This window comes from Pararge aegeria, chromosome Z (genome assembly GCF_905163445.1).
Source record: "Pararge aegeria chromosome Z, ilParAegt1.1, whole genome shotgun sequence".
In the NCBI taxonomy this organism is placed as follows: Eukaryota; Metazoa; Arthropoda; class Insecta; order Lepidoptera; family Nymphalidae; genus Pararge; species Pararge aegeria.
Window position 1 is genome coordinate 2,857,635 of NC_053208.1, and position 26,880 is coordinate 2,884,514.

The window sequence follows — 26,880 nt, forward strand, 5'->3', positions numbered from 1 at the left end:
AATGCCGTTAAGTCGGGTAAGCAACCCACGTTTTTTAATAAGGGCATATTTTTTTTACAGTAATCAAGTTATGTAAACAAACATAGCGAAAGCTTCGTATAATTATGCTTTACGCGGTGAGAGATAATTGCACTTACTAACATCTTACATTTAGAAAGTTTAACTAAAACACAAAAGACTCGTTTTGAATAAGCACAATCATATAATTAATTTTATTACCATTATGTACTACTAACTCCATGATACCTAGTAATTAAGTCGGATTACGAATGAAGAAGTTGGTTTAAACCAACTATAATATAGTAATTACATATAACCAGAACAGTTTTCATGCTAATTTTAATTTGAGTGTAGAAATGTTTATTGTATTTTGTAATGGTGTTAATAAGAACGAGGTGTTTTAACTAGAGGTGGTTTTAGAGTTCCTCACGTCAAAAAAATCTTTACTGCAATCCCAAACACCATTTCTATGATGGTAGCGGGCTAGCCTGGCACCATTGAGGTACGGCATTTTATTGAATCCAATGAGATATTTTTTACGGAACATCTTTGTTAGTAGAGTATAATTAATTTAAAAAAAAATCAATTTGTTTTTCCAGCTACTTATATCCATTTCTTTTGAAGCGGTGATAGCCCAGTGGGTTGCAGCTCGACTTCACTTTCTGGGGGCCGAGTTCGAATCTTAGCACGCACCTCTAACTTAACTACGTTAACGTTTTAATTGAAATATCACTAGCTTCAACGGTGAAGCAAAATATCGTGAGGAAACCTGCATGCCTGACAGTTCTCCATAACGTTCTCAAAGGCGTGTGAAGTCCACCAATCCGCACTGGTCCAGTGTGGTGGACTACGGCCTTAACCCTCAGTGTGGGAGGAGACCCGTGCCCTGTAGTCGTGCTTTCTACAGGAAGGAGAGCAGACAACGCCAATTTCTAAACTAGCGAGCGAATACTGAGAATTTGTTAACTTAAAGACCCACTACCTAAAAACATTTCTAGCTGACCCTGGAATCGAACCGAGGGTTTTTTGGTATGGTGATTGCTCACACTTGCTTTAGCGGCTAAGAAAAACATCCGAGAGGTTCCAAGAGAGTTCTCCAAAATGGGTGAAGTCTACCAATGCCCACTTTGCGAGCGTGCTGGACTACATCCTAAGCCCTTTTTAATTTAATACGAGCCCGTGGGTCGGTAATGCGTTGATAATATGACAAAAATTAAAACAAAAAGACAGTTCCAAATAAACGAATATAACAAAATAAAATCAATTAGAATTACAAACACAGCTTGCCGCTAACTAAGGTCGAGCGAGCCACGTGCGTCATTAATTCAATATCAAATTAAAATAAAACAAAATAGTCTGTTATTTATATTAGTGACCGGTCTCAGCTAACAAGGCAAAGGTGCTCAAAACGTTGAATTCCGACCGTTATCTCGGCCGGAAGTGGACTAACCCTGATCCGGCGTAATTTCGTCCGCGACCCGAGCATTATTAGGTGGATAAAAAATACCGTTAAGTAGGAGTTTGACTTGCATACGGCGGGTTCTGTTTTTATAAAAATTAAGCTTAATTTGCTATACCTAGGAGAATCTGTATGGTGTAATTTATAATTTCTTCAATCCTTATACTCCACGCCAAACAGATCTCCTAGATTAAACTATACAGATCCTCCTGCTTTCCGCGTAGTAAAGCAAATTAAGCTTAATTTTTATAATATAACATGGAATTCCGCAAAGTAACGCATGCTTCTATCCATTATTTAAAAACGGGGTTCTTTTTTTTTCAACTTGCAATTAGCCTAGATTTTTTTATCATAATAATCATCATATGAACCCAATACCGACCCACACAGGGCACGGATCTCTTCCCACTATGAGAAAGGGTTAAGGCCGTAATCACCACGCAGGTCCAATACGGATTGAGGGACTCAGCACACCTTTGAGGACATTATGGAGAACTCTCATGCAGGTTTCCTCACTATTTTTTCCTTTACCGTTCAAGCAAGTGATATTTAAATTTAAAAGCGTAAAACGTAATTTTGTAAGGTTAGATGCGTGCTGGCATTCTGGCATTCGAACTCGGCTCTCCGAAAGTTTAAGTCCCATCCACTGGGCTTTCACCGCTTCAAGCTTTTTTTGTTATATGGGTTTATTATAAGGGTGGTGACAACTGTATTCGAATCTGCCATCGCCACACCGCTAAACGGTTATATTATAACATTTTTTTTTGTTATTAATTGTTAAGCCCGCAATAGATCTACATATTATATGAAAATTTCCATTCGTTTCTATTATAGAGCAGGAGATAGAGCTGACAGAAGAACAGACGGACAGCGCAATCAATAATTTTGATACAACGGAACCCTAGAAATGTGTCGGTCGATTGACCGCCAGATAGTAAGCGATGTCCACGTTATTATTTCATTTAAGTTTGTTTTAAGGATTCCTTTGTGCACTATGAATAATACATTATCCATAAATTACGTCAAAAACCTCCCTTCAACAGTGGGTTATAAATTCAAATTAATGTTATGCCTGTAAGTGACCCTACCCTAGGCAATGAAGCGCTGTACAACTAATAAATAATACAGAATTACATTCGTAATTTTATACTTTCATGCGCCCACGTCTCTTATGATCGCAAATGAGTTATTGCTACCGTCACACAATCTAATGGCAACATTCGGCAAACTTCTTTATATTTTTTAACATTGGAAACCAGAGTCTTTCTGCGGCGTAATTTTATCCAAGATCCGAGCTTTATTAGATGAACAAAAAAAAACGGATAACTGCTATTTGGACTTCTATACGAAGGGTTCTTTACAATTTTTGATTCTACAACAAATAAGCCAATTCTACTTCATTATCGTAGGTGTAAAGGCTTATGTAACGGACTTACTGGTGCATTCATAAGCGCTGTGGTCTTATGAGCAGAAGTCCCTCAATCCCTGGCAGGGTAAATTTTGGATATAATAATTTCTGAGTTATCTCTGACCTGCTCTAATCAGAGGTTTCGGGCAAAGCTCGTTACCACCATTGCGTTACGTTATGTTCCGTAGAAACCTGAATGGAATTTTACTCGAATTCGGCATTGATCATTAATTTTTTTTTAATGGAAACGCGTTTTTATATGTAGTTATTTATTTTTCAGTTTTTCAACATTTTATTCAATACTTAAGTTTTTTTTCTATTTTTGTATTAATGTTTAAATATATTTAACTACAACTAATGTAAAGAAATGCGCAACGGGGCGGTGAGGGTGAATAACAAAAATGGCGGAGCAAACTGAAAATCAGCGCTGGGCATTGTGGGCAATGCACAGCATTAGGCTGAGTTTGCGGCCATTTGCTATATGTTAGATATTATAACTGGTTTTCTTATGCATACTACTTTGTTTCTAACAATGATAAATGCAATAAAGAGATTTTATTATAATTGTTATTAATATAGATGGTAACTATAACTCGTTCTTTAGGTGTTGAAGATAGATAGGCTTACGTAACCAATCATAATTTAATCGAATTCAGATTGGTAAAATTGCAAAAGCGTTGTAATGCTTTTTAAGTTGTCATATGTTTCAATTAGGCGGCGCTTCCTCGCGGAGAGCAATCCATCGCGTTAAAAGCGGGTGTCGCCGCGCGGAACGCCAGCAATATCCAGCAATATCCTCTGTTCCGGAGGGTCGTTACGAGCTTCCTGCGAACCGCCGCGTCCGCAAATCTACGGCGTGCGGTCAGCGATTCTGAGTGCCAAGTGTGGCTGAAACTACAAGCTACACGACGCCTGTTTGCCAGCCGCTCTGCGCAATGCTCTCCTCTGCAAAACGACTGGCCCATTGGGTCGCGAAAAGTAATTATACCTGCCCAAAGTTATATTTTAAATAGTGTTGCATCTTAAAAAAATATGTTTCTTAGGTTATAACAATGGATAGCCACGCGTCAACTAATTGTCTTATTATCTATTTCTAAAATCATATTTGTTAGGTTAGGCTACATTTGTGCTGTCTAACTTTTGTAAGACATAATAAGATGCATTTCAGACTAGCGCAGAACGATTTACGGAGAATGTAGCAGTCAGTTTTATAGGCTTTAATCAGATTTTAAGATAATATTGAGCAAGTAAAGAACTACTTTTAATCACCAACCAAGGCACGTCTGGTATCCAAAATCCACAGTGTCTGCGAGGCGTGTCGCTCAATGCATGCGGTCAACAATTCGGTGCGAAGTGTGTCCAAACAATAGTAAATGCATTTAGCTTCCATTGTTTGATAAATGATGGAGCCGCGTCGGTAATTTATAAGAGCGGAGGCCGCACGCCGCCGCGGGACGCCGGGAAATCGGGAAAAGAGGGGAAAATCGGGGAATTCGGGAAGATTTATTAGCGGCCGAGACTCGGCTGACCGCGGCTGTTTGCCCACTCATTAAAGTCGGCAAGTAAACGTTTAGAGACGATGAGTATATTTGCGGTGCAATTAACGCCGTTGAGGTGAGACGGGTATACACCGGCCATTACGTTGTTCACTATTTGACAGATTGGTTTAGTAAGCGACACGTCTGAAACCCGTCACTCCGACTCATCTCATACCGCACCTTGACATGCGTTTAATATGGAAATTATTTACTTATGTGAACAAAGAAACAGATGGCAATAATTCAAGCGTCGAAACTAGTTTGAAACCATACTATATATAGTTATAATATGTAGTTTCTTAAAGTTTACTAAAGTTCCGTAAGAGGGTGGAAAAGAAGTGAGAAGATTTCATGAATCCCGTACCTCCCGATTTATTTTTTTGCTCTCTAATTTTGAATACATTTTCATCAATAGCGGAGTAGACGGTAGTAGTAGCACAGAGAACGCTGCTTACCGTTCTAAGTTACATATTATATATTTTTTTTTTTTATAAAAAGCTTTACCATTTCCTATGCCATCCTTTGTGGTAGATTGTAGACACTAATGTCTGACATGCGAAAATGGTGAACTACCTCGGTAACTAGGTATACTAAATACGTGACAGATTTAATGGATAGGTCATAGCAGTGAATGGCCGGGGTAGGTGTAGCGGACTATGGGGGGCGGGAGCTGTTTGGGGCCGCCGAGCTTATACGAGGCGTTGCGAGCTGACAGATTTTGTTTGTGGAGCCGTACTCGAGGCGAGGATATCGCCGTGCGGCAGATAACGCCACAGAAGTGCTGCGACTATCAGTGCGCAAACACGCGGGGTGTCAATCAGAGCAAGGCGGCGCCTCAGCGTTGTTATCGGTTGTCATATAATCTAACGCATTTATGTCAAATCGTCGATTTATCTGCGATAAGCCCACCCACGTTTGGAACGTTGCATCACGCCGGGTGATGGCGGCTGTTTTTTTTTTTTAGAAATAATCGACGTAAGTGGAAACCTCTCGCCTATAAACAGAGCAATACTTCGCAGTGTATGCGAGGGACATGTCAAATTGTAAAAAGAGCAACTGCCTTCAGAACCGGTGGTAGAGTCGCTACAAACAGAAAGACTCAAAGTATTAAAAACCTACTTAAAAATTTAATTTTGTTATTTTATTTTTTGTTAGTTTTTGTTTGATTGTTCATGTAATAAAAAAATATTCCCGGATCACCTACGCATATTTCCAGTTGGCTCGAAGCAAATAGTAAATCTCATAATTCGGTTTAATTTTTTATACTTTATCAGGTCACAAACAGACATATACAATAAAAGGGTGTTAAGGTATGTCCGCGACTTCATTTGTCTGCGTTGAATTCCTATTTTCCCGTGAGCTTGAGAAGTTTCCCCGAAACTCTTCCCAGAAAGAAAGCAAATGTCAAATTAATTTGAGATAAATTCATTATTTTAGACGTTAGATGAGTACAAACAGGCAGAAAAACACAGGTGTTTTTATATTAAATATATATAAATAAATTGCCGGTAATAAATAAGCGAAGAATAAACAACTGTTTTATCCAGTATAGAGGGTTTCATAATAAGAAAAATATTTAATAACAAAGCTATTCATTGTCTAAGATTGAAAAAAGCAACAGATTCATTTAACAATCTAACCACCTTCTTACTCCTATTTGGGTGGATTGGATTTCTACGCTTTAAGAGAAACCTGTTAACTAAATTGGAGGTTATAAGTTGAAAAATTTCAGCATAAACCCCTATTTTACCACCCTTAAACCATTTTTATCCTTTGGTTAAATTTGTATTTATGTAAACAAATAATAATTTTCGTAAATAGTTCAAACGTAAATATGAAAGTTGTTGCACTCTGATACTAGATGGCGTCACTTGTCTTTAAGTTCGCGCTATCGAAGTGTTCAGAGAATTTCATAAGTATCCCCCGGTTACAAGCATAAGGTTTGACGACTTTTTTTTGGCTTTTAGTCATTATTAATCCATCCATCCGTCAATATTGCGTACGTACCTTTTTACAATGTGAGATGGTGATAACAAAAAGAAGCTAAGATTGTTGTGGGCTTATAAGTCAACGAATGTACGTTTCACCACCATATTTATGAATTTCAGTAGAATTTTAATTAATTTTTAGCTATTTTTTACTTCAAATCTTACTTTCATTTATTTTCAACGATCGATTTCCTTCGTGCCGGCTCCATCTACACGACATTGGCCAAGAACCTTCAAGCTTTGGCACACAGAAAGACAAGAGATAAACTTGAGTTGAATGAAACCGTAAACGTAGATTTGGTAGACCCCTGACGAGGTGGACAGATGACATAAAACGAACTTCCGAACAGGTGGTAGAGTCACTACAAACAGACTGACTTAACGTTTCAAAAGTGCTTATTAAATAGGCGTACTTGAAATAAATGAATTTTGAATTTGAATTTGAAAATTTACATTAATTTTTATCATGATGATGAACTAACAAAAGTAAGTATATTAGTAACCTAGCTTCAGTAGAATTGCCATGGGAGTGAGTCGTTTAAAAATTGTTGCTATACGTTGACATTTACGTGAATGGGGTCGCACGGAACCCAACGCCGGCGAACCCATTTCGCCCATAAAAGGGACCATAATAAAAACCATAATATTGATGGCTTGCGCACAAAATTATTGAAGCATGTAATATGAAAATTAAATAATGCATGCACGCTTCAAAAGGGTTCGCTGGCGGAATTCTAAACGAAGGGCAGGTGTTCGATTTTGCGTTGAAACTGTTTGCTATGATAGAGTACGATGTAATTACGTATTATCGTCGCTGTTGATCATCACTTGTCTTTGACTTGATGAGTCAATCTTGCCAGACACTTAAACCTCTGCGCAGTGGTACTACCCTGGTACTCAAGATCGCTTGGTGAAATTTGATTCAGTAAGTGGATTCGGCCACGCCTAGCTAAGTAGCCCCTTCCACCTTCGACGGCTGGCCATTATGAATAATATACATAAATAAATACTTATAATATACACATAAACACCCCGGCACTGAAGAATCGAACCCAAAGATGAAGCCACCAGTGGCGTGTATATAACAGTGTATGCACTAAGCGGGCAGATAAAACTTAAGTATAGGCGTTGTACGTATTATAGCAAGTAATCATTTTGACGTGACAACGTCTTATAAATTGGTTTGCCGGGTGACACTTCATGAAACTGCGTTACGCTCCGCTCACGTTATGCGCTCACAATGAGAGCGAGTGAGAGGCACGCGTCCCTTCCAAACGGGCATGGTTAGCCCGCCTAAGAGCGAGAGAGACAGACATAAAAAGTGAAAGGCACGCGTCCCTTTGTAGTAAACGCTGTTTCATTGTACGCAAATGTATTGCAAGTTATTGTATGTATATTTGTATATAAATACGTATGTATGTGTAAAGGTAAAAATAAAATTTTGTTAATATGAAATTCAGTGCGAGATTCTTTGTATAAATTAATGTTTTAAATATAATTCTTTGTATAAATAAATGTTTTAAATTGTTACTATTATTTCATCCTTCTTCCTACTATACGAATGAATATTCACATTAAAATTATTTTACCACTCAAAGTCGTTGTCACGTAAAACTTTCGCCCGTATACCGACTTTACAGGCAACCAATTTTTTATAACTAGTCAGTACCTACTGGTGATTTTTTCGATACAATTTGCGTATGCACGGAACTAACCACAAATCTTTCGGCCACTGATGCCACTAACATCATCCGGGCCAGTCGAGTGGCGTCGTAAACATTTCGATAGCGTAGGTACAAATATTTATTTTCGGAAATCTTCCCCGTCGCGGCTAATTGGTGAGGGAACAGAACAAGCCCTCGGACCCACCAAGCCAAGGTTGGTAGGCTAATTAATTGGCGACCGAGAAACTGATAGATGCTTCTGCAAGATATAATACGTACCTACTCTTATTATTATTTATTAGTACATTGTTGTATGTTATGTAAAGAAAATCTTTGTAGAGTCTCTACAAACGGACATAATTGACTTTTCAAAGGTGCTTATAAGTGAATTTTTAAATTTATTTAAAGGTTTTTTTGTTACTTCACTAATTATTTATTTTTATTTTTGGAATTGCAGATATATATCAGCAACTTCTAGCATATATAGCATATTATTGTTTTAACCTACACTTAGAGGATAATTGTGGAAGTATCGATTATATAATTTTAAAGCGCATATAAAATTTTCGAGATCGACAGGATTGGAACTTGCGACTCTCTTGGCAATCGCAGCCTAAGCGTTTTGAGCACTAAGGCTCTCCGTCCTGTTTTTTATGACTCACATTTTTAACACAAATTGCTTTGGTTGCTTAGTTAAGGAGTAGATTAAAAACCAACAAACAATTAACAAAACTAGATTTAAAATTAATTTCTTTCAAGTAGGCTTGCTCTAAAAGCAGTTTGGAAACGTCAAGTCTGTCTGTTTGTAGTGACTCTTCAGTGACGCGAACTCGCGACTCGAAAGTGCGAGTATATTTGACAATATTCATAACATATCGTCATCATCATTTGAACCCATTAGTGTGAGAAAGTTCTAAGCCATAGTCCAGAAAGCTGGCGAAGTGTGGATTGATAGACTTCACACCCCTTTGAGAACATTGTGAAGAACTCTCAGGCATGCAGGATTCCTCACATTGTTTTCCATCCCCGTTAAAGCAAGTGATATTTAGTTTTATACATTAAAAACGCACATAACTCTGAGAAGTTCGGAACTAGGTTCCCCCGCAAGGGAAGCCGAAGTTCTAAGCGCTATGCTATCAACGCTTCAACATAAAGTGTGGGCAGCGATATGTAACAAGCTGAATGCTTCCACGCATCTTTATCATTAAAGTACTAAACACACAAAGCCACGGGGCGGGGGCCGGGCGGTCCGGGGCGGGTTATTTGCTCAGTTAGATTTCGTATGAAGCATGTCACACAGAATACCGCCCCGGTGCCCGTGTGTTTCCTCGACAAGTCATCAATTGTATGCAAAACTATGAGCCAACGAATCCGGTCAGGTTAAACGGATTAACGAACCGACCGACCACCCACAAGCAGAAGACGGCTTAATAAGGACTCATTAACACCTTAATAGCCGCTCTCGATTCGCCTTAACTCGATCCACTTTTATTTATTCCCACTATCTCTTTCCCGCCGCTGGTCTCCTGGTAGCCGGTGTTGCTGCATCTCTGTCGCACGCCCCTCTAATTGAATTTCTTTTCCAAACTTATCCTCTTTAGACTAAAGTCAAGATTAGTGATGTTGGAGGCGTTTTGTACGTTTACAGTCGGGGACGAATCTTTCTTATCCGACTGTTTAATTTGAACGATAATGAAGTGTACTTTCCTTGGGACTTTTCAATGGGGTTTTAAAATGGTCGTGATGGGACAAACGCGGTGAGAAAAAGTAGTAATAGCCCAGTGGGTAGAAGCTCGAATTCACTTTCGTGGGGTCTGAGTTCGAATCCCAGCCTCCAACTTTTCTGCGTTATGTGCGTTCTAAGTAATTAAAATATCACTCGCTACAACGGTGAACGGAAACATCGTGAGGAAACCGGCTTACGTGAAAGTTCTCCATAATGTTCTCAAAACCACTCTGCCATCGTGACAGCTTTAACCCCTTCTTATTGTGGGAGGAGACACAAGCCCTACAGTGGGTTAATATGATGATGACGATGATACCAAGGCTATGTTTAATTCGATGAAGAATCAGCGATCTTTTTGGAGTCATGCCACTCTCATGACTGCAATTTGTGACGTTAAAGTAAACCGACCAGGTATACCTAACCTAAAGTCAGGTACATGATAAACACTTTATAAAGCGTAAATTTCGCAGAAAATAAAACTTTTAAACTTATCTAACCACACATATATAACTGGGTACAAAGTTTTGTGTGACAGTACCAAACTGGGACTATCTGGGAACTCCTATATAAACGGAAATCAGCTAAAACCTAACATATAACTAATAGTTAAATATGTATATAACAAATGTAAAAAAGTATATCTGATCGTTATGAATAGGTTTGATTGATAGATTATTTTCTAGAAAATATTTTATTTAGTACTAGGTATTATAGTGATTTTATAAATATTAAATGACCGATGTAACAATTTTATTACATAAAGTGCATTCAACTCACGCCCCGAGTGGGTTCCGTACTCACCGAATACCTAAATACGAACAACTAATAAAAATGTGATTTAATTCATTTTGAAGTGAAACTTCTATAGAATCGTTGTGATTTCAAACTCGATGAAACGAAAAAATAAGTCCATTGAGACACCGAAACTTAAAAAAAGAGGACAGAGTGAGATAGAAAACATTACATTTTTTTACCTATTCTAGTTACCATAGAAACTAAATAATAAACCCTACATTTATCCTAATAGTTCTGATACTGTACCTCCACCTCAATCTCTCGTGGGCTACTTTTCAGAAGTTACACTTCTGCCGTGTGTGAATAAATTGCACAGGGTTTTTTCTTATTCCACTACCCATGATTACCCCTTGCCGTGTTAGCCCTTGACCTTGATGATGCAGTCTAGTTAATCGTGTGACAGTTAATTCAATCCATACACCTATGGTTTCTATATGACATCATATATGTCGGTAGAGTAGTAACGAGCCACAGCGGATGCCTTACACCATATCAAATTGATGTTGATGATGTACCGAACCAAAAAAAAAAAACTGTATTGAAGGTTTAAATTGTGTTAAGGTGCCAGCGTACATCCATATTCCATATAGGTAACTACACGTTATATATGAATTTATTATAATATGATAAACAACTTTAGTTAGTAGTTATTTATTTTTTTGCTAACCCTTAATAAATAATTAATTAGATAGCATTGTGTAATTTGTTTGCTTGTACCGAGGCGAGAATTACGGTGTTTTAATATTTTTAATGTGTTTTTTACTGAACGTACAAAAAATGGGAACATTTGCAGACACGGTTGTGTTTTGTTCATTTATACGTTATTTATTGATGCATCTAGACTGCGTAATTGCTTTGAAACTATTAAAACGATAAAAACCTGAGACTTGCCGACGAAAACTAATATGTTGCTTTGTTTCTAATTAGGTAGTAAAAACTGTCTCTTTGGTCTAGTGGTAAGCGTGTTCAACTAAGGATAACGTTGTGGGTTCGACTCGAGAGTCGGTTCAAAAATTTGCAATGGAGTTTTCTTTGCAATTAACTATTATTACCGATGTAGAGGTAGGGAATTTGCGGTCACCACACACTTGCTTCAGAGAGCACGTTAAGTCATCAGTCCCTGTTACTTTTATGTTATAATAATATAATGTTATATAATAATATTGAGGTTCGCATTGGGATAATGTGATAATGTTGTGGGTATTTGCTCTATAACCCTCTCTCCCACGAGAAAGGACAGAGGAGGTATGTGCCCCGCAAGTTAGCACCCATATGTACCTCTTCGATCCACAAGGATTCTGTTTCCGTTTTTCAACGATTTCCACAAGCTACGGAACCCTAAATATACACCCAGCAGGCAATAAAGAGTTCTATTATACCCACATAAACTCTATAGGAAACTGTGCACGCTTATTTCTCACCTAATTCTTAACACCCGTTGAATCGCAAAAAAGCGACACCGTTTTATTGATTATCAAAAGCGGACAATAGACAGAAGATGTCGCTGAGTATTGTAGCCGGCTCACGCCGACAGACGGCGCCACCGGGAACGCTCGTGTACTAAAATGGCAGTTGAATATTTTTGCCAACAATGGCTCCACAAGCCTGTCAACGGAAAGTGCACCGTAGATCGCTCACATGTAAGCACTATTCGGATCGGAGCACGGTGGAGACTTATGAAGCCAACCTCGGTATATTTGCGGCGAAGCATCGTCATTGTTCGCTAAATTGTCGCCAGCACGGAACCGGCCGGGCTTGTCGTGAGTTAGGTACCTCCGAGCGCCGCACACTGCGCTATAGGTACTCGTACATACATTTAAACACCTGTTATTAAATGAGCAGGGTCACAGCGCGTCCGTCGGTGCCTCCCGCTTCGGGCTTGTTACACACAATGACAGATAGAGATCTCTCTCGCCGCACCGTCCGCCCGCTGGTGATTTGGGAAGCTTCCACAATTACCGGCCTCCAGTTATCGCATGATATTATAATTACCGAGTTGAACAAACTCGTCATTTTCACATTCCCTTATCTCAACGCGATCCGAAGTGTATCGCCGCTAAACAACACAACGACTCGTCATAAAGGCAAACTCGAAAAATTCCTCGGCGCGGAGATTACGCCGACTTCCTCTTAACACTTGACAAAAAGCGGATCATCTTTTCGTTCGATGGGCTTTTCTGGGCTTAGCGGATTTCATATGTGCCCGTGTCGCGGGAATCACATAAAATCGAATCGCTCCACAATAGACTGGCAATTCCGGATTCTTTCTGTTCAATAAAAATAAAGTCGGGTGTCGCTCGCGGACTCTCGGTCGTACCCTCGCGGGGATTAAGTTCCGCGACCGCTCGTCCGTCCCTTTCCAGCCGAGGCGTTAAACTTTGGGTTAAATTTTCTGACATAAAGCGACGCTTCCGAAAAAATTGCGAGTGGGGCCTCATTTCGAAAAACGTTGCCGCCCGAAGCCGGTCAGGGCGAACGTAATCGGTATAATAATGGTCGCTTTTGGAATTTATTTTCGAGTTTAAATATTAATGTTTCGTGACAGGGCGGCGCGGCGGCGAGCGCGAGGTGTCGGCGGTTTTCTGGCCCAGCGCGCCCGGACCGGTCCGTGTCCGCCGACCACGCCGCTCGAACGGGTCCGCCGGAGAGCGATAAACCTTGCCGAGGCGCCCACTGCGGCCAAACGGCAGCCACCTATTCGTACCAATTTGCAACCCCTGTTTGTTCCACTTTTGGCACCAGGACGCCTGGCTTTCGTTGTAGAAGTCAACCAGAATGTATGGCCACAATCGTCTATTGGACCGTTTACCCGTGTCGGTTAAACATCCAATTCGGATAACATAATAGGATTACCGTGTAGTTTTACGCCCGGAAATAATAATCATTCTAAACCGAATTATGCAAATGCATTATATTGATTTTAATATTGGTATAATTGTCGCGCTCTTTCCTGTTGATACGAATGCCTATAATAACACTATTATTTGATTGAAGATTTTGGATGAAATTAATTAAATTGGACGAGGAAATCAGTAGTACGCTAGGCTAGTAAAGGTTATATTGTGCTATTCTCTTATAAAACTATTGTTGTTGGAACACTGCACTGATTTTGACGAAATTTGGCGCAGATATACAACAAGGAGACAAATATAAGATTACTGTTGCCCAATAATTATGTAATAAAAACTTGACAAGAAATCATATCCTATGATACACTTGGATATCAGGCTCGCGTACGTTTAATTTATAGGATATATTTTGAGTTCTCTTCGCCTTCTGCTTGGGTAACAAAATAACTAGACTAAGAGTATTCGAAATAAAAATTAAACCGTGCTAGCCTGAGCTGCCTATCTTCCTTTCAGAGGAAACCAAATTCGATTCCTATTACTTAACACTTTGTAATTATGTGGTTTATAAGTAATTAAATATAGCTTGCTTGCTTGCTTTAACGGAGAAAAAAAATATCGTGAGTAAACCGGCATGCCATGTCTCAAAGGCGTGTAAAGTCTACTTTGTCAGAAAGGTGGACTAAGGCCTAAATTCTTCTTATTCTGACAAGAGGCTCGTGCTTTGTGGTGGGCTGGAATGATATTAATGACCAAAGGCGATTAGAATGCGGACTTGTTGAATATCACTTCTCTAAGGGTGAAGGAAAACGTAGTGAGGAAGCCCGCATGCCTTATGTTTCTTCCAATCCCAGCCTACGGCCTAAACTTTTTCGGTTCTGAGAGGAGGCTCATGTTTTGTGTTAGGCCGGCAATGGGTTGATGCTAAAGACTTACCAAGGGCGAGTAGAACGCGGTGCTGTGGTATAAGTACAACTTGCTTTAACTGTGAAGGAAGCCCGCATGCCTTATAGTTCATCCGATCCGAACCTATGGCCTAAACCATTCGTAATCTGAGATGAGGCCTGTGTTTTGTGGTGGGCTGGAAATAGGTTAAAGACTTACCAAGGGCGAGTAGAACGCGGAGCTGTCGACGCCGATACTGGGGTAGGGGTTCTGGTCGGTGGACGGGTAGGGTGCGCCGTACACGCCCACCGCGGCGCTGGACAGACGCGGGTACGAGGACAGCGCCAGGCGCGCGTCGTACTGGCACGAGCAGACCGTCTGGCCCGACACCGGGTCGGTGAGCACGGGCCTCGGCGTGTCGCAGCACGGCGCAGCGGGCGTGCTGGCATGCGAGCCCGCGCCCGGCGACAGCGCGCCGCCGGCCACCGCCGACCCGCCCGGCGACAGCGGCGGCGCGGAGCTGGAACCGCCGTCGGGCGACGTGGCCGCGCCGCCCGCGCCGGAGCTGCCCACCAGCAACTGCGGAACAGAACTGCTGTCAGCACAACCGAGCACTAACCCTGTCGTGGGCTTCTTCATAATCAATCATGCGATAGACCGATCCGATCAAATGATCGTGAGGCAAGTAACAACTACCACAAACAGGGTCCCACCGTGATGACCACGATCACACTGGCAAGCGTGTTACGACACAGAAGAAGAAGAAGAAGTCCCTCTGGAGATTTCCAGAGGGATTTTTTGTAATGAATAATATATGTATCTGGCCCGACCTGGGCATCTGCAGTCGAATACGATCAACACTATACAAAAGAGGCACTCTTTTCCAACTTTGCATTTCTGTCTGTCGGTGACCTAATAACGTTAAATCTATGAAACCGAGATTTACGCTGGGGATCAGCGTAATCGTGTCATTGCGGAACAAGTCACCGGAATTTTATACTTAAATAAAATTTTCCTTACCTATACTAGGTAAGCATATATCGTGAGTGCCAATTCAAGTTATGTTCATTCTTCGCTGGTTTACTTAATTATATATCAAAAAAATACAATAATTGTGCTGTACATAAACTAAACTACATTGACAGGTACGTATCCAAAATACATTGACAGTTACGTATTTAAATAGTTCTATCCTTTTCTGCGGAAAATGTTGTGAAAAAGATAGCACTACTATATTGATCAGTCAATTTAGTTACGATATCGGTTTACAACAGAATTGGTACGATTGAATGTGGAACCGTCTCAGAGCGCCTGCGAATAATAGATTTACGGAACTGATGCTCTTTTAAAATTTATGTAAAACACTTTTATATAAAGTATCAAAGAAGAGGCACGTCTAGACGTTAATATAATAAACATAAACGTCATCATTCCGGCCGTATTATTATCATAATATTTGTCAACGGACATCTTTTGATGGCCACTAGGAAGAAATTTAAAAAGAAACAAGAAGCTGACAAGAACTTCCCATTTGTGTAGGGCTGCCATTATATTTAAGGAAAAAAATATTGGTTTTTGAGGAAGCTGGGACAAAGTAACACCACGCACTTATCCACAGTTTATTGAAATTATCCCTAGCTGATTAAACGTTTAAATCCCGGTTATTTTTTAATTGTAATGTCAACATAATAATATTTGTAACAGCTATAAGCGTTTAATACATTTTAAGGGAACTTTAATTTATCTTTTGGTCTTTTTACCAAAACAGGATTTATTTGCATATTTTTTATTTGAACTCAGCTACTGTGATTCGGGTGGCAACCCTAGCAACAATATTTATAGTTTGCTTTGAGAAAGCATTAAACACTTTATAAAAGTAAATAATCGGCCGTAAACACCGGTATTCATTTCATCGACTTCATTGGGTGTATCAAGAAATCATAAATCTATAATAACGCAACTTAACAAATATACAGTTCATGAAGAATCACATTACACAAAATCACTTATATCTTCTATTAAGCAGTGCTACTCCATTACTACGGCCCATAAGGTTGATTATGACTAAGTTCATCATGTGTGCCACTTGGTGTGGAGTCCAAGATACCGCATGGTTTGATGTATTGCACTGAAGGCGAAGAGGCTAGGCGGCTCAGTGTCGCGAGTATCTGTTTTTGCTGTAGCAAGTGCGGTCGAAATTTTCGCTCACAAATTGGTATGTACAGTCACAGGAGAAAATGCCTCCGAGACAATGTTTGAATCGTCTAACGTAGATGACGAAGCCTGAATGACTTCATGGTTGCTGTAAAACGAAATGGGCAAGCACGCTACACCTTATCATTGATTCCCAGATAGATAGATATTTATTTGCATAATACACACGTTTACATAGATGCCATTTAAATATCAATTACGAAGTCACGGTGTATTGCCTTTAGCTGGCGTGCAATTACAAAGTAATGATTGCAATTAACACATAGCATAACTTAAAAACATGCAATTTTAAATACAATGGCGTTAATAATAATTAGAGTGACAAAATATAAAAAAAAAAAACTGAAATATTAAATTGAAAATTTGTTTTTTGTCACATTGAAAAAAGTCATCAAAGAAATTGAAATGTTTACCTTTCAACCATATCTTCAACTTTTATGATGGATGGAAGTTTATTATACATTTTTATGGTCATAGGGTAACAAGTTTTCCTAAATAGTTCGGTTTGATGCACTCTCGTAAAAACACTCGTCAGTTTATATTTGTTTCCCATCAGGCATAACTGTCACCCAGCCTAAGTTATCAAATAATAGTTTTAATGTTTTTAACACATCTATAGTTTAAAAGCACAAGTTGGCAATAATACGAAGGGGCTTCCTATTTTCTATAATATTATGTCTGTGTCTAACAGTGGGATGTTAATAGGCTGAGAATGAAGAAATTTAAGTAGAGATAGTGAGAATATAGTAGCTTAGGTAATATTTCGTATTCATGCATACAGACTCGAGCGTGTCTTGAATAGTTTAGTCGCCCGTGGTGTGCGATCGTTTCCCAACTGTAGGCTCGTTAAACTGTGGCAATAATAATAAAAGTTTGGAAGATGTTCGGAAGGCACGCGGCTTCGCGTCGAATTTATTTGACAAATTTATCACCGCCCGCGCCAGCTCCTCTCAAAGATCAAAGTTTAATTGGGCGGCCATTTTTATTTTACTATCGTTACAATGTTTGTGTAAGTATATTCTTATTGTATTTTTATTCACGTTTCTGAGCATTTGACATAGACGAAGAGCTGATCAACGATTATACCACCGGCAGTTTTCACTCTATTTTTTAAATTGTTAGACCCAACATAAACTTATTCCTGTAGTGTTTTGTTAGAATATAGTAAAAGCTTTATTTAAATATTTAGATAAGGCTGCCATTTTTAAAATATAAAAATGATCATAAAATAAAAAAAAACATAGCGGTTTTAACTAGGGTATAAAGCAAGAATATCGCATAAAATTGATAAATTCTCCTTCTGTACAAGTTGTTTGAAATTTTTAGGTTAGGGAGTGCATTTGTGCATATGTGAAGTGCACGCCACTGACCGTAATTATAAAACGGAATCCTCCAACATATGGAATCATCAAAACGAAAATCATCATTTTTGCACCACCATTAGAACATGTCAATATGAGATATATGGTTTGGAGTTATATAGGTAATTGTATCTACTTATGGTACGTGCGTGTTGAACAGTAAGCAAGTTTTTTATTTTGTGGAAATTACAGTCATACTTTCTGTCATTTTCAACTTATCTCGGTTTGCGCGTCATACCGACATAAATAATAACATAAAAAGCGTATAAACTACAAATAGGCAGTAAACCAAGTACACCCTTTGCGCCGTGCACTAATAAAATTCCCTCGAATATAATAATAAAAAAGTTGAAAAGTGAAAACACGGAATAGTAAAGTTGACTTTCCTTTATATAATCCGTCCACTGTTCTATGCAATACGATGCCTAGGTTCAAATAAAAGGCATCCCATAGATTCAAAAATTGGTAATTTCTATAATGATTTGACATATTTATATGATGTAGAATGTAGAATTGAAAAAAATGATTTAGGCACTCGAATATTGAAACCAAAATAAAAAAAACAACCTGTTAATTCACACATTATAGAAGTGTAACTTCTGTAAATTAGCCTAGCCAAGCGATTTATACTAGCCTACTAGGAGTATACTCCTGTTTACCAAACTAAACAATGATTTTATATTTTGTTGTAAAATATTGTATTATAGATAATTAAGTTTCCATGGGAACTAAACCAAAATGTGTAATATCTTCTTCTCAATTATATTATATCGATTAAATCCTATACATTTTTGTATTTGTTTCTATGTCGTGACGCATTTTCGTTTCATAGAGTTTCCAAAGAAGTTTAATTTCAATCATCATCATCATCAACCAATTACCCCCCAAAAGAGAAGGGGTTACAGCCGTAGTCCACCACGCTGGCCCAGTGCGGATTGGTTGACTCCACATACCTTTGAGAACATTATGTAGAACTCTCAGGCATGCAGGTTTCTTCAAGATGTCACTTAAAACGTATATAACTTAAAAAAGTTAGAGGTGCGTGCTGTGATTCGAACTCGGCCCTTCGAAAGTGAAATCGAGCTCCTACCCACTGAGCTATCACCGCTTCTCATTAATTTCAATAATTAAACCAAAATCCTGTTTTTATGATACTACGCTCGGAAATCCTCGATATTTTTTTTGTTGTTATGTGAGGTTTTAGTGTAGGTGGTGAAAATGTCTGAGACTCTCGTAGCCCTGGAAACGTTCCACGTTCAAACACATAGGTCCCACTGAGAACGTCCATGTCATCCAAATCACATTAAGCCATTCGATTCCATTATAGCAAGACATATGTACTGTAGTTTATAATCTGTTATAGAACATGATTAATCAATTTACTCTAGTCTATCTTAACTCAGCTCGAATGCTCGAGTAAACTTCCCGCGAATAATTAAACGACATCCTTATTGTTATTTAAATAGAGTTGTAAATTGAGTGTGTGGTACAACTTGTACACTCTTTCATCTCGTTTCTATAATTAAAACGGTTTGCAACTCTATTTCAATGAGATAAGGATGATATTAACGCAACTGGGTTTGTTGTTAAATTAATCTATTCGAATAAGGATCAAGAGTAAATAGGTTCGATTACGAGGTCGAGGAAAAGATTTGCATTTTCCAGATGGAGAAATTTACTAGCCCGGAATACCGTTATGGGTTGGGTTTATATTACCGTGAAAATAAAATAAATATTTAAAGTTACACTCAAGCTGTATTAAATCAACTAAGCTCTAAATCCGTCTTTTTTAAATGTGACATAACTTTGTTACAGACCAGTTTTTTTTCATGTTTTGACATTTGCAAGGCGCTATCGATTGAAGCGAATAAAAACACAGAATATTTATTTAAACTAAATGGCAATTTACACGTTTATTGATAAAGTTCTATGCGCTCTCGCAGCCTTAACCAGGCCTTTGCCCAGCAACGGGTCTAAGGCTAAAATTTTTGTAACAAGATTATGCTGCGAGTTTTGACTCAAAGTATGACATTGCTCCTTGAAAGTCAGTTAAGGTAGTAGGATGGTAGTTCATACGGAAATTGACAGGCGTGCAAACATCAAATGAATAAGGGAATGTGGATAATAAATTCATGGTAAGTATTAAAACAAGATAAAAGAAACGCCAATGCAGCGACTTGCTGGGTTTCGCGGGTCATGCAACACCTGTTAAGATATTTTAGTCTACACCTTTAGACTTAGTGCGACAGTGGAAATGGTACACGCAATTCACACTCACACCACTTATGTCAGAAAGCTTATTATACTTTGAATAGTTTTACCGCGTCGCCTTTTGTATCAGTATGACGTGTTACGTTATGTACGGTACATTTAGAAAAGTTTTATAAGATTGTAGTCTTTATTGCAGTCGGTATAAGGAACGCTTTTGTGGAGGTTCGTTGTGATGTGTTGTGCACTGTACGTAATAGGGCATTGTAGTTCCACGCAATGTATGGGTGCGTGTAATCCTATTAATCGAATGCACACTTTTTGTTACGTTATTGACGTAAGAGCTCGGTTTACTTCTAACCCTTCATTTTTAGCGTTCCAAAGTCAACCACCGACCCTTAGTATGCCATCAAATCAGCTGTCTGCATGTTTGTCATTCCGTCTGTGTATGATTGTATGTTATCATTTCACACAGAAATCGTAGGTAAATCAACTCTTAATACATATACGTTGTGGGTAAAACGTAATGTGACGTTTTACTTAACATACTAATATGCTATCTAAGAGTAGTGTTGCCATATGTTGACAGAGAAAGATTTGCCGAGGAATTTGCCAAAATCCATCCTACCACTCAGTGGCGTGAATAGAAGGTATGCACAGGGTATGCATCTGATTAAAAATGAAGAAAATCACCAGTAAGAGTTATAAGTACTCAATGGTAGGCTTTTATAACTCTTACAATGCGTATACTTAAGTTTCATTATAACTCTAACTGGACATTTTCTTCATTTTATATCATTTGCATACCCTGTGCATACACTCTATGCACGCCACTGCAACCACCAGATGGTAAAATGGAGCAAGGCTATATGAAAAACATGTAACGATACTCTAAAATTTCAAATATATACTATATTTATTGCGTTTCTATTGTAAGTGGGTAAGTAGGATAGGTATTTACGTTATAGGTAAGCGACTAATATTTAACTCGGATTTATTTGATTTCTGACTTTTTCAGTCAATAAGTTAATAAAATAAGTTAGTAATATAATATAAATAGAAATCGCTTGTAGTAAAATTATGTAACTTCAACCGGTTCAGCAAAGTTATTAATAAAGCACCGATGCGTAACGACCGTACGCTTGTTTTCACATTTTATTTTAAATAATTACGTTAAAACCCTATTGCCAATCAAATGATTAAATTTACATAAAAACAAACATGTACAAATCAAAAATTTACATACAACTACGGCATGGATTCGTACTTGTGGTACTAGAACAATCAGTGTAAGTATTCTTCAAATTTCACAAATTTCATTATTTTCATTTCTTAAAAGTCAGTCGTTAATGCTCTCTTAAAAATCTTGTACCTTCTTATGGTGTAAAAAATAAAATAAGAGAAGGAATGTAGTTACGGAATAATAAAAAAAAACACAAAATTTTCAATGAATTGTTTTTTTTTTATCATAAAGGTATGATACATAAACATATTTGTTTCATTCTCAATAAAACATTTTTTAAGACGGAAACATAAACAAGAAACGTTAATTGTTTAACGAATATTGCATGTAGACTTTTAAGTGGGTAAATAAATACAAAAAAGTTCAGTTACGGGACGCCTGGCAGATGTATGTGACCAAAGTGTTATCGGAGAATTTATTAGTAAAAGTTACATTGACTAAAAATAAAAGATAAAATATCCCTAGAGCTTCGTTAGTAAAACTAGTTATATATTTTTCTATTTAAATATAATGCCTACTATAGAGTAACTTATCAAGCCGTGCCTAGGCGAGTGGCATAAGAGAGCGTCATGCCATTTGCAGTGACGGCATACGGGCATACTGCCAATAGATTACAAAATTCGTCCAACTCAAACACCTGAATGATTCAGATTACATTTGATTTGAGTGTTTTCAAGAAAAAACAGTAGGGTATACCTACTTAGTTCTTAAACTAAAAAAAACTGTAAAAAATATTTTTGACTTCAAGCTGAGTGTGTAGATAAGTTCACCCGATATCTGTTAGTCCGCGCGTTAATTTAAAAAAGGTTACTAAAGTAAAAAAGTCGAGTCATGGACAACACCTTGTTAACCGCAGGTTGTTAAAAAATTAATTTGCCCTCGCTTGATCAACGTCGTGATTACTTTGACAGCTCTTTTATGTTATGAGGGTTAACACGGATTAACCTTAATCTTAGATTGGCTGCTAATATTTAAACATTTTTATTTGAACCTACGACCCTTTATTTTTTTTTGTCGATAACGGTCAATTTTTAAGTGTTCTTTCATAGAGTGAAATAATAGACTACAGGTGAGTTAAACACAACAAATCATTTAAAGTAAGCGGTGTAGCCACGTAAACACAGTAGGTTTATTATAGGAAGCTAGTCAAAAAATCTTTTCTCATTGTTACGCGTTAAATTAATTAATTATTATTCGTCATCTATACTTGATATAGGCATATTATAACCATCAATAATCCACTCCGAAGGGCTGTCAAATCCTAATTGATAATACGGGTCTAAAACGATACCTAGAGACTCTATAATGTGAGAATCGCATGTTCCCGAAAAATTATACGAATTAGGCTAGTTTAGGAATCAATCATCCGTATTTTATGATAAAAAGCTCCGATTATTTCTGCGAAGTCGATTTCGAATCGATTTTGATCCAATTCTAAATACTAGTGAAGCTTAAAGGATGCTAATTTATTTATTTAATTCACCGTCTAGGTGTTAAGGCGTGTACACACAGACACATAAATGAAATGATAAGGTAGGTTTATCATTAAATAAAGACCACCCTGTTTTGGGATGACACCCGATATTGTCAAAGTCAAATATTTCTTTATTCAAATAGGCACATACTCGTAGATGGCACTTTTGATGCGTACATTACATATAAAATGTGACAAACAAGTGAGTTGATGGCGATAACTAAATTCGTTAACTAAAACTTAAGCTACGAGGGTTCTAAATTGATAATTCATAATCGTTAGTCTAAATAATGGCCGTCAATTGGGCATATGCTTCATCTCTCTCTTGAACTCGTACGTATCGATATTATCGTAGGGGTAGTGTGATAATGGTCGCAACTGCCTAGTTTTAGTATACTACGAAGTTTGGCAGTGCTCAGATCTCAAAAGGAAAATACACAATACACTAAAAAACATAAAAAAAGTATTGTAAGATATATTATAAGTGTTAGAAAATATTTTACACATTGCCGATTTGCGAGAGAGATCCGTCTCTATCTATGGTCGTTCCTTCATTACTGAAAATCGTGGTCTCGGTGAGATCTGAGCTTCAAGTGGGTAAATTGTCTCCATCGGCTTCTGTTGCGACCGAGTTCAAAGGGAGTTAAATAGCTGCGCGCGCGCATGTACCAATGCGCTGATGCTACATGATGATGCTAATGCTAGATGCAACAATTATAAAAATGGTCTTGGCATTCGCACTGAAATTTGTGAAGGATTATTATTTTTTCTAGTGGATTATATTTGATCTTTTCAAATAATATTCCGGCTTGTAAATGCAAACTATTAGAAGTGTTTAATCTGATTTCCAGAATCCATTATATCAAGCGAAGGTCCGCTCTAGCTTGCATCTTTAGCAACGACCAATTTTGCGTCCTACGTGCGACTAATGATTACAAGATTCTTACTCAAGAAGATCTGGGCTTGTTTATTTTGAGTACTTTCTTAGTGTGATGTCCTGCGGGTTCTTGTTATGGGGAAAAGTTGCTGATATTGAAACTATATCTATATTGCAGAAAAGAGCTGTACGAGCAATATATAACTAAACTTAGATCACGCGAATCCCTCCGAGAGAAATTAAAAGAAATAGGTATACTTAGTGTAGCCTCACAATATTTTTATAATAATATGTTATTTGTAAGACAACATATTAATCTTTATAAAAAAAAGACCCACATAAGTGCAGAAAACCTTCTTGGGGCTGAGAATGTGCTTCTCATTCGTAAGTTGCAGCGTCTCCTAGCCCTAAACTCGCTGCAAATCGCCCGTGTGATGACGCTCTAAATAACTTCACGGTTCAAAGTTCCTCGTTATGTAGATTAGGTCGAATTGAAATCCCGATTAAGATCAAAGAACGTCCAGCGTAAGCTTTACATTAGATTAAACTGCGATTAAATCTAAGTTGCCCGAGAAATGCATTCATTTTCATTTTGGAAATAATAAGTTCAGCGTTCACATTTTGTCGTGTTAACTGTCCGATTAAATGAAGTTTTAAAATAGGTTCATGTTACCGAGGTAATTAAAGTTTGTCCTTTATACGGTACAGCTATAAAGGACAAACTATAACTAGATAGTAACAGATAAAGTTAAAGTATAATTATTATAACAATATTTTTCACGTATTTACTGTTTATATAAGTAGTAGGTACTAGATGTGCCCTGCGACTTCGCCCGCGTAATATTGGGAGGCAGCGTACATAGTTTACACCTATAGTCATGAATGAGTTTTAGATTTTACACAAACATTTTTTATCTTACGTGTTTTTTTTTTCAATGAAAAGTATACTATATTATTTCTAACTCCTCCTAGAATATGTATAAAAAGTTTAATGAAAATCGTTTCAGTAGTTTTCGCCTGAAAACGTAGCAAACAAACATACATTGAAATTTATAATATTATAGTAGGGATTATACCTATAAGTTGTTTATAATAATATCTAATCACCATTATTCGCCATTCCGTCCTACAGTCCTCGGTATTGATAAGATTTAGAAGGTCGATTCATAATTTTGTAATCTGCGGGATTCTTTCATCAAATCGGGACTACCTACACTCCTTTTTTTCTTCGTTTGTACACTATTTTCATAACTTTTTATTGTAATGTTTCTTTTTATAATATTAGTACCCACATCATAAAGAAAATAATAAGAAGCGGTGGTAGCCAAGTGGGTAAGACTTCGACCTCTCTTTTGGAGGGCCATGTTCAACTCCCAGCACCTCTAACGTTTTTTAAATTATGTGCGTTTTAAGCTAATCAAATGTCACTTGCTTTAACGGCGTAGGAAAACATCGTAAGGAAACCTGCTTACCTGAGAGTTCTCCATAATGTTCTCAAATGTGTGTGAAGTCCACCAATCCGCACCTGGTCAGCGTGGTGGACTACGGCCTTAACCCCTTTCTTATTGTGGGGGGAAACTCGTGCCCTTTAGTGAGCACGGTATCGGTTTGATATGATGATGATGAAAATAAAGAAAATATAAATTTATTTTGTTATCTTCACCTGGTTTCAAAACAAATAAGTAACAGTATAAAAACAAAGCTAAGGTTATTAAGGCTTGCTGAAATCAAGTAAGTATACCTTCAAACATATACATTCAAACGTCCACTCGGTCCCGTCAGGATAGCCTTTTAGAGATAAACATGGTCAATATCCTCGAGTACCTTTTCGAAAAACAGTGTGAAGAAAGTGAAAACCAACGAGACAAGTAAAAAGACAAACAGAACCCCCCTCCATGGCCTTTTGACGCTCCACTCCACTCTTATTCAATATGGCAAACAAAAATATAATATTTATTCAAGATATACTTAAACTTTGGGCGGGAACATGAAAAGGAATGGAGTGGTCGTCAAAAGATTTGATCAAATATAGTGGGGTTGTCTTAGAAATAATAACATAAGTTAGTGTGCACACACGCGGCACCACTCGAGTCTCTAATGCTTCGGTTAAGGACGCCAACTTGTTTTGTTTAAACAGAGAACCGCTCGAGTTAAATGTTCATTCAAAGAAAACATCGGCACTATCTGTGCCATAGCTTGAGTTGGGTTTTGAGATAATCATTTATTTAGTACCTACAGAAAAACAAATAGATATATGATGAAAATAAAGAATGTTTATTTTATTTTTTGAAACCTACGCAGCTTTCATGAGTTTAGTTTTTATGTGATAATTTTATATGGCATACTTGGACGTTCAGAAATAAGATAACAGGTACAATACTAATACCCTGGAAACAAGAGCATTAAGACGATTAAAATCATACTTCTAGTAACACCTCTGATATTATATTAAAGGTGGTTAGGAAGAGTATATAGCCAACTAGCGTATACCACCTATTAATTTGACTTTTAGGATGTTTATGATGATAGTAACCACACACAGTGACCACACAATTAATATTCGAAAACAAATAAAACAGAAGATTTTTATTTGCTTGTTTTTTCGTATTTTGTTCACAAACACAAAAGTAAGTAAAAATAAAAAACTTACAAAGTAGCTTAGCGATAATCCTTATCTATTCATTAAACTTGTAATAAAACTGTAACTGGAACATTTCTGATGCTTTATAATCGATACTGAGTTCAAAACAGATTTTTATTGAAAACTACAGAACGGATTTAAATAAAATTCGGTATAGTTGTAGCTGATATTCCGGGTCAACATATAGGATACTTTTTATCCCGATGAACAATAAGTTTCCTCCGGGAAATGGGATGAAAGTTTTTAAAGATATTAAAACGTTGCATGGGTCAGCTAGTTTATTTATATAGTCAAACAAATCTCACAAATCCGTATGTGTTTGTGCGTACGCTTGTGTTTCTATATTTCACGCAGCAACGATACCCGTGATTTTTACATATTTAAATAAAAATGACATATACATAACTATAACCTAAAATAAACTGTTTAAAAACTAAATAAAATCTAAAACGTCCTCGAAACCACCGCAGCGAGGCATATACATATTTAAATAAAGATGAGAGTGACATGCTCCCGTTTTCTGTGTGATATATGGGAAAACAAAAATCCCACA

At 37.6% G+C, this 26,880-nt stretch overlaps 1 protein-coding gene across 1 annotated transcript in view; it reads right to left on the bottom strand.

The window, feature by feature from the left end:
- LOC120636251 (homeobox protein araucan-like) overlaps positions 1 to 26,880 on the bottom strand; it is a 117,459-nt gene that overhangs the window by 61,268 nt on the left and 29,311 nt on the right. Inside the window, exon 2 of the mRNA XM_039907638.1 lies at positions 14,529 to 14,888. Within this exon, the coding sequence (XP_039763572.1) occupies positions 14,529 to 14,888 (360 nt within the window). The remainder of the gene's footprint in view (positions 1 to 14,528; positions 14,889 to 26,880) is intronic.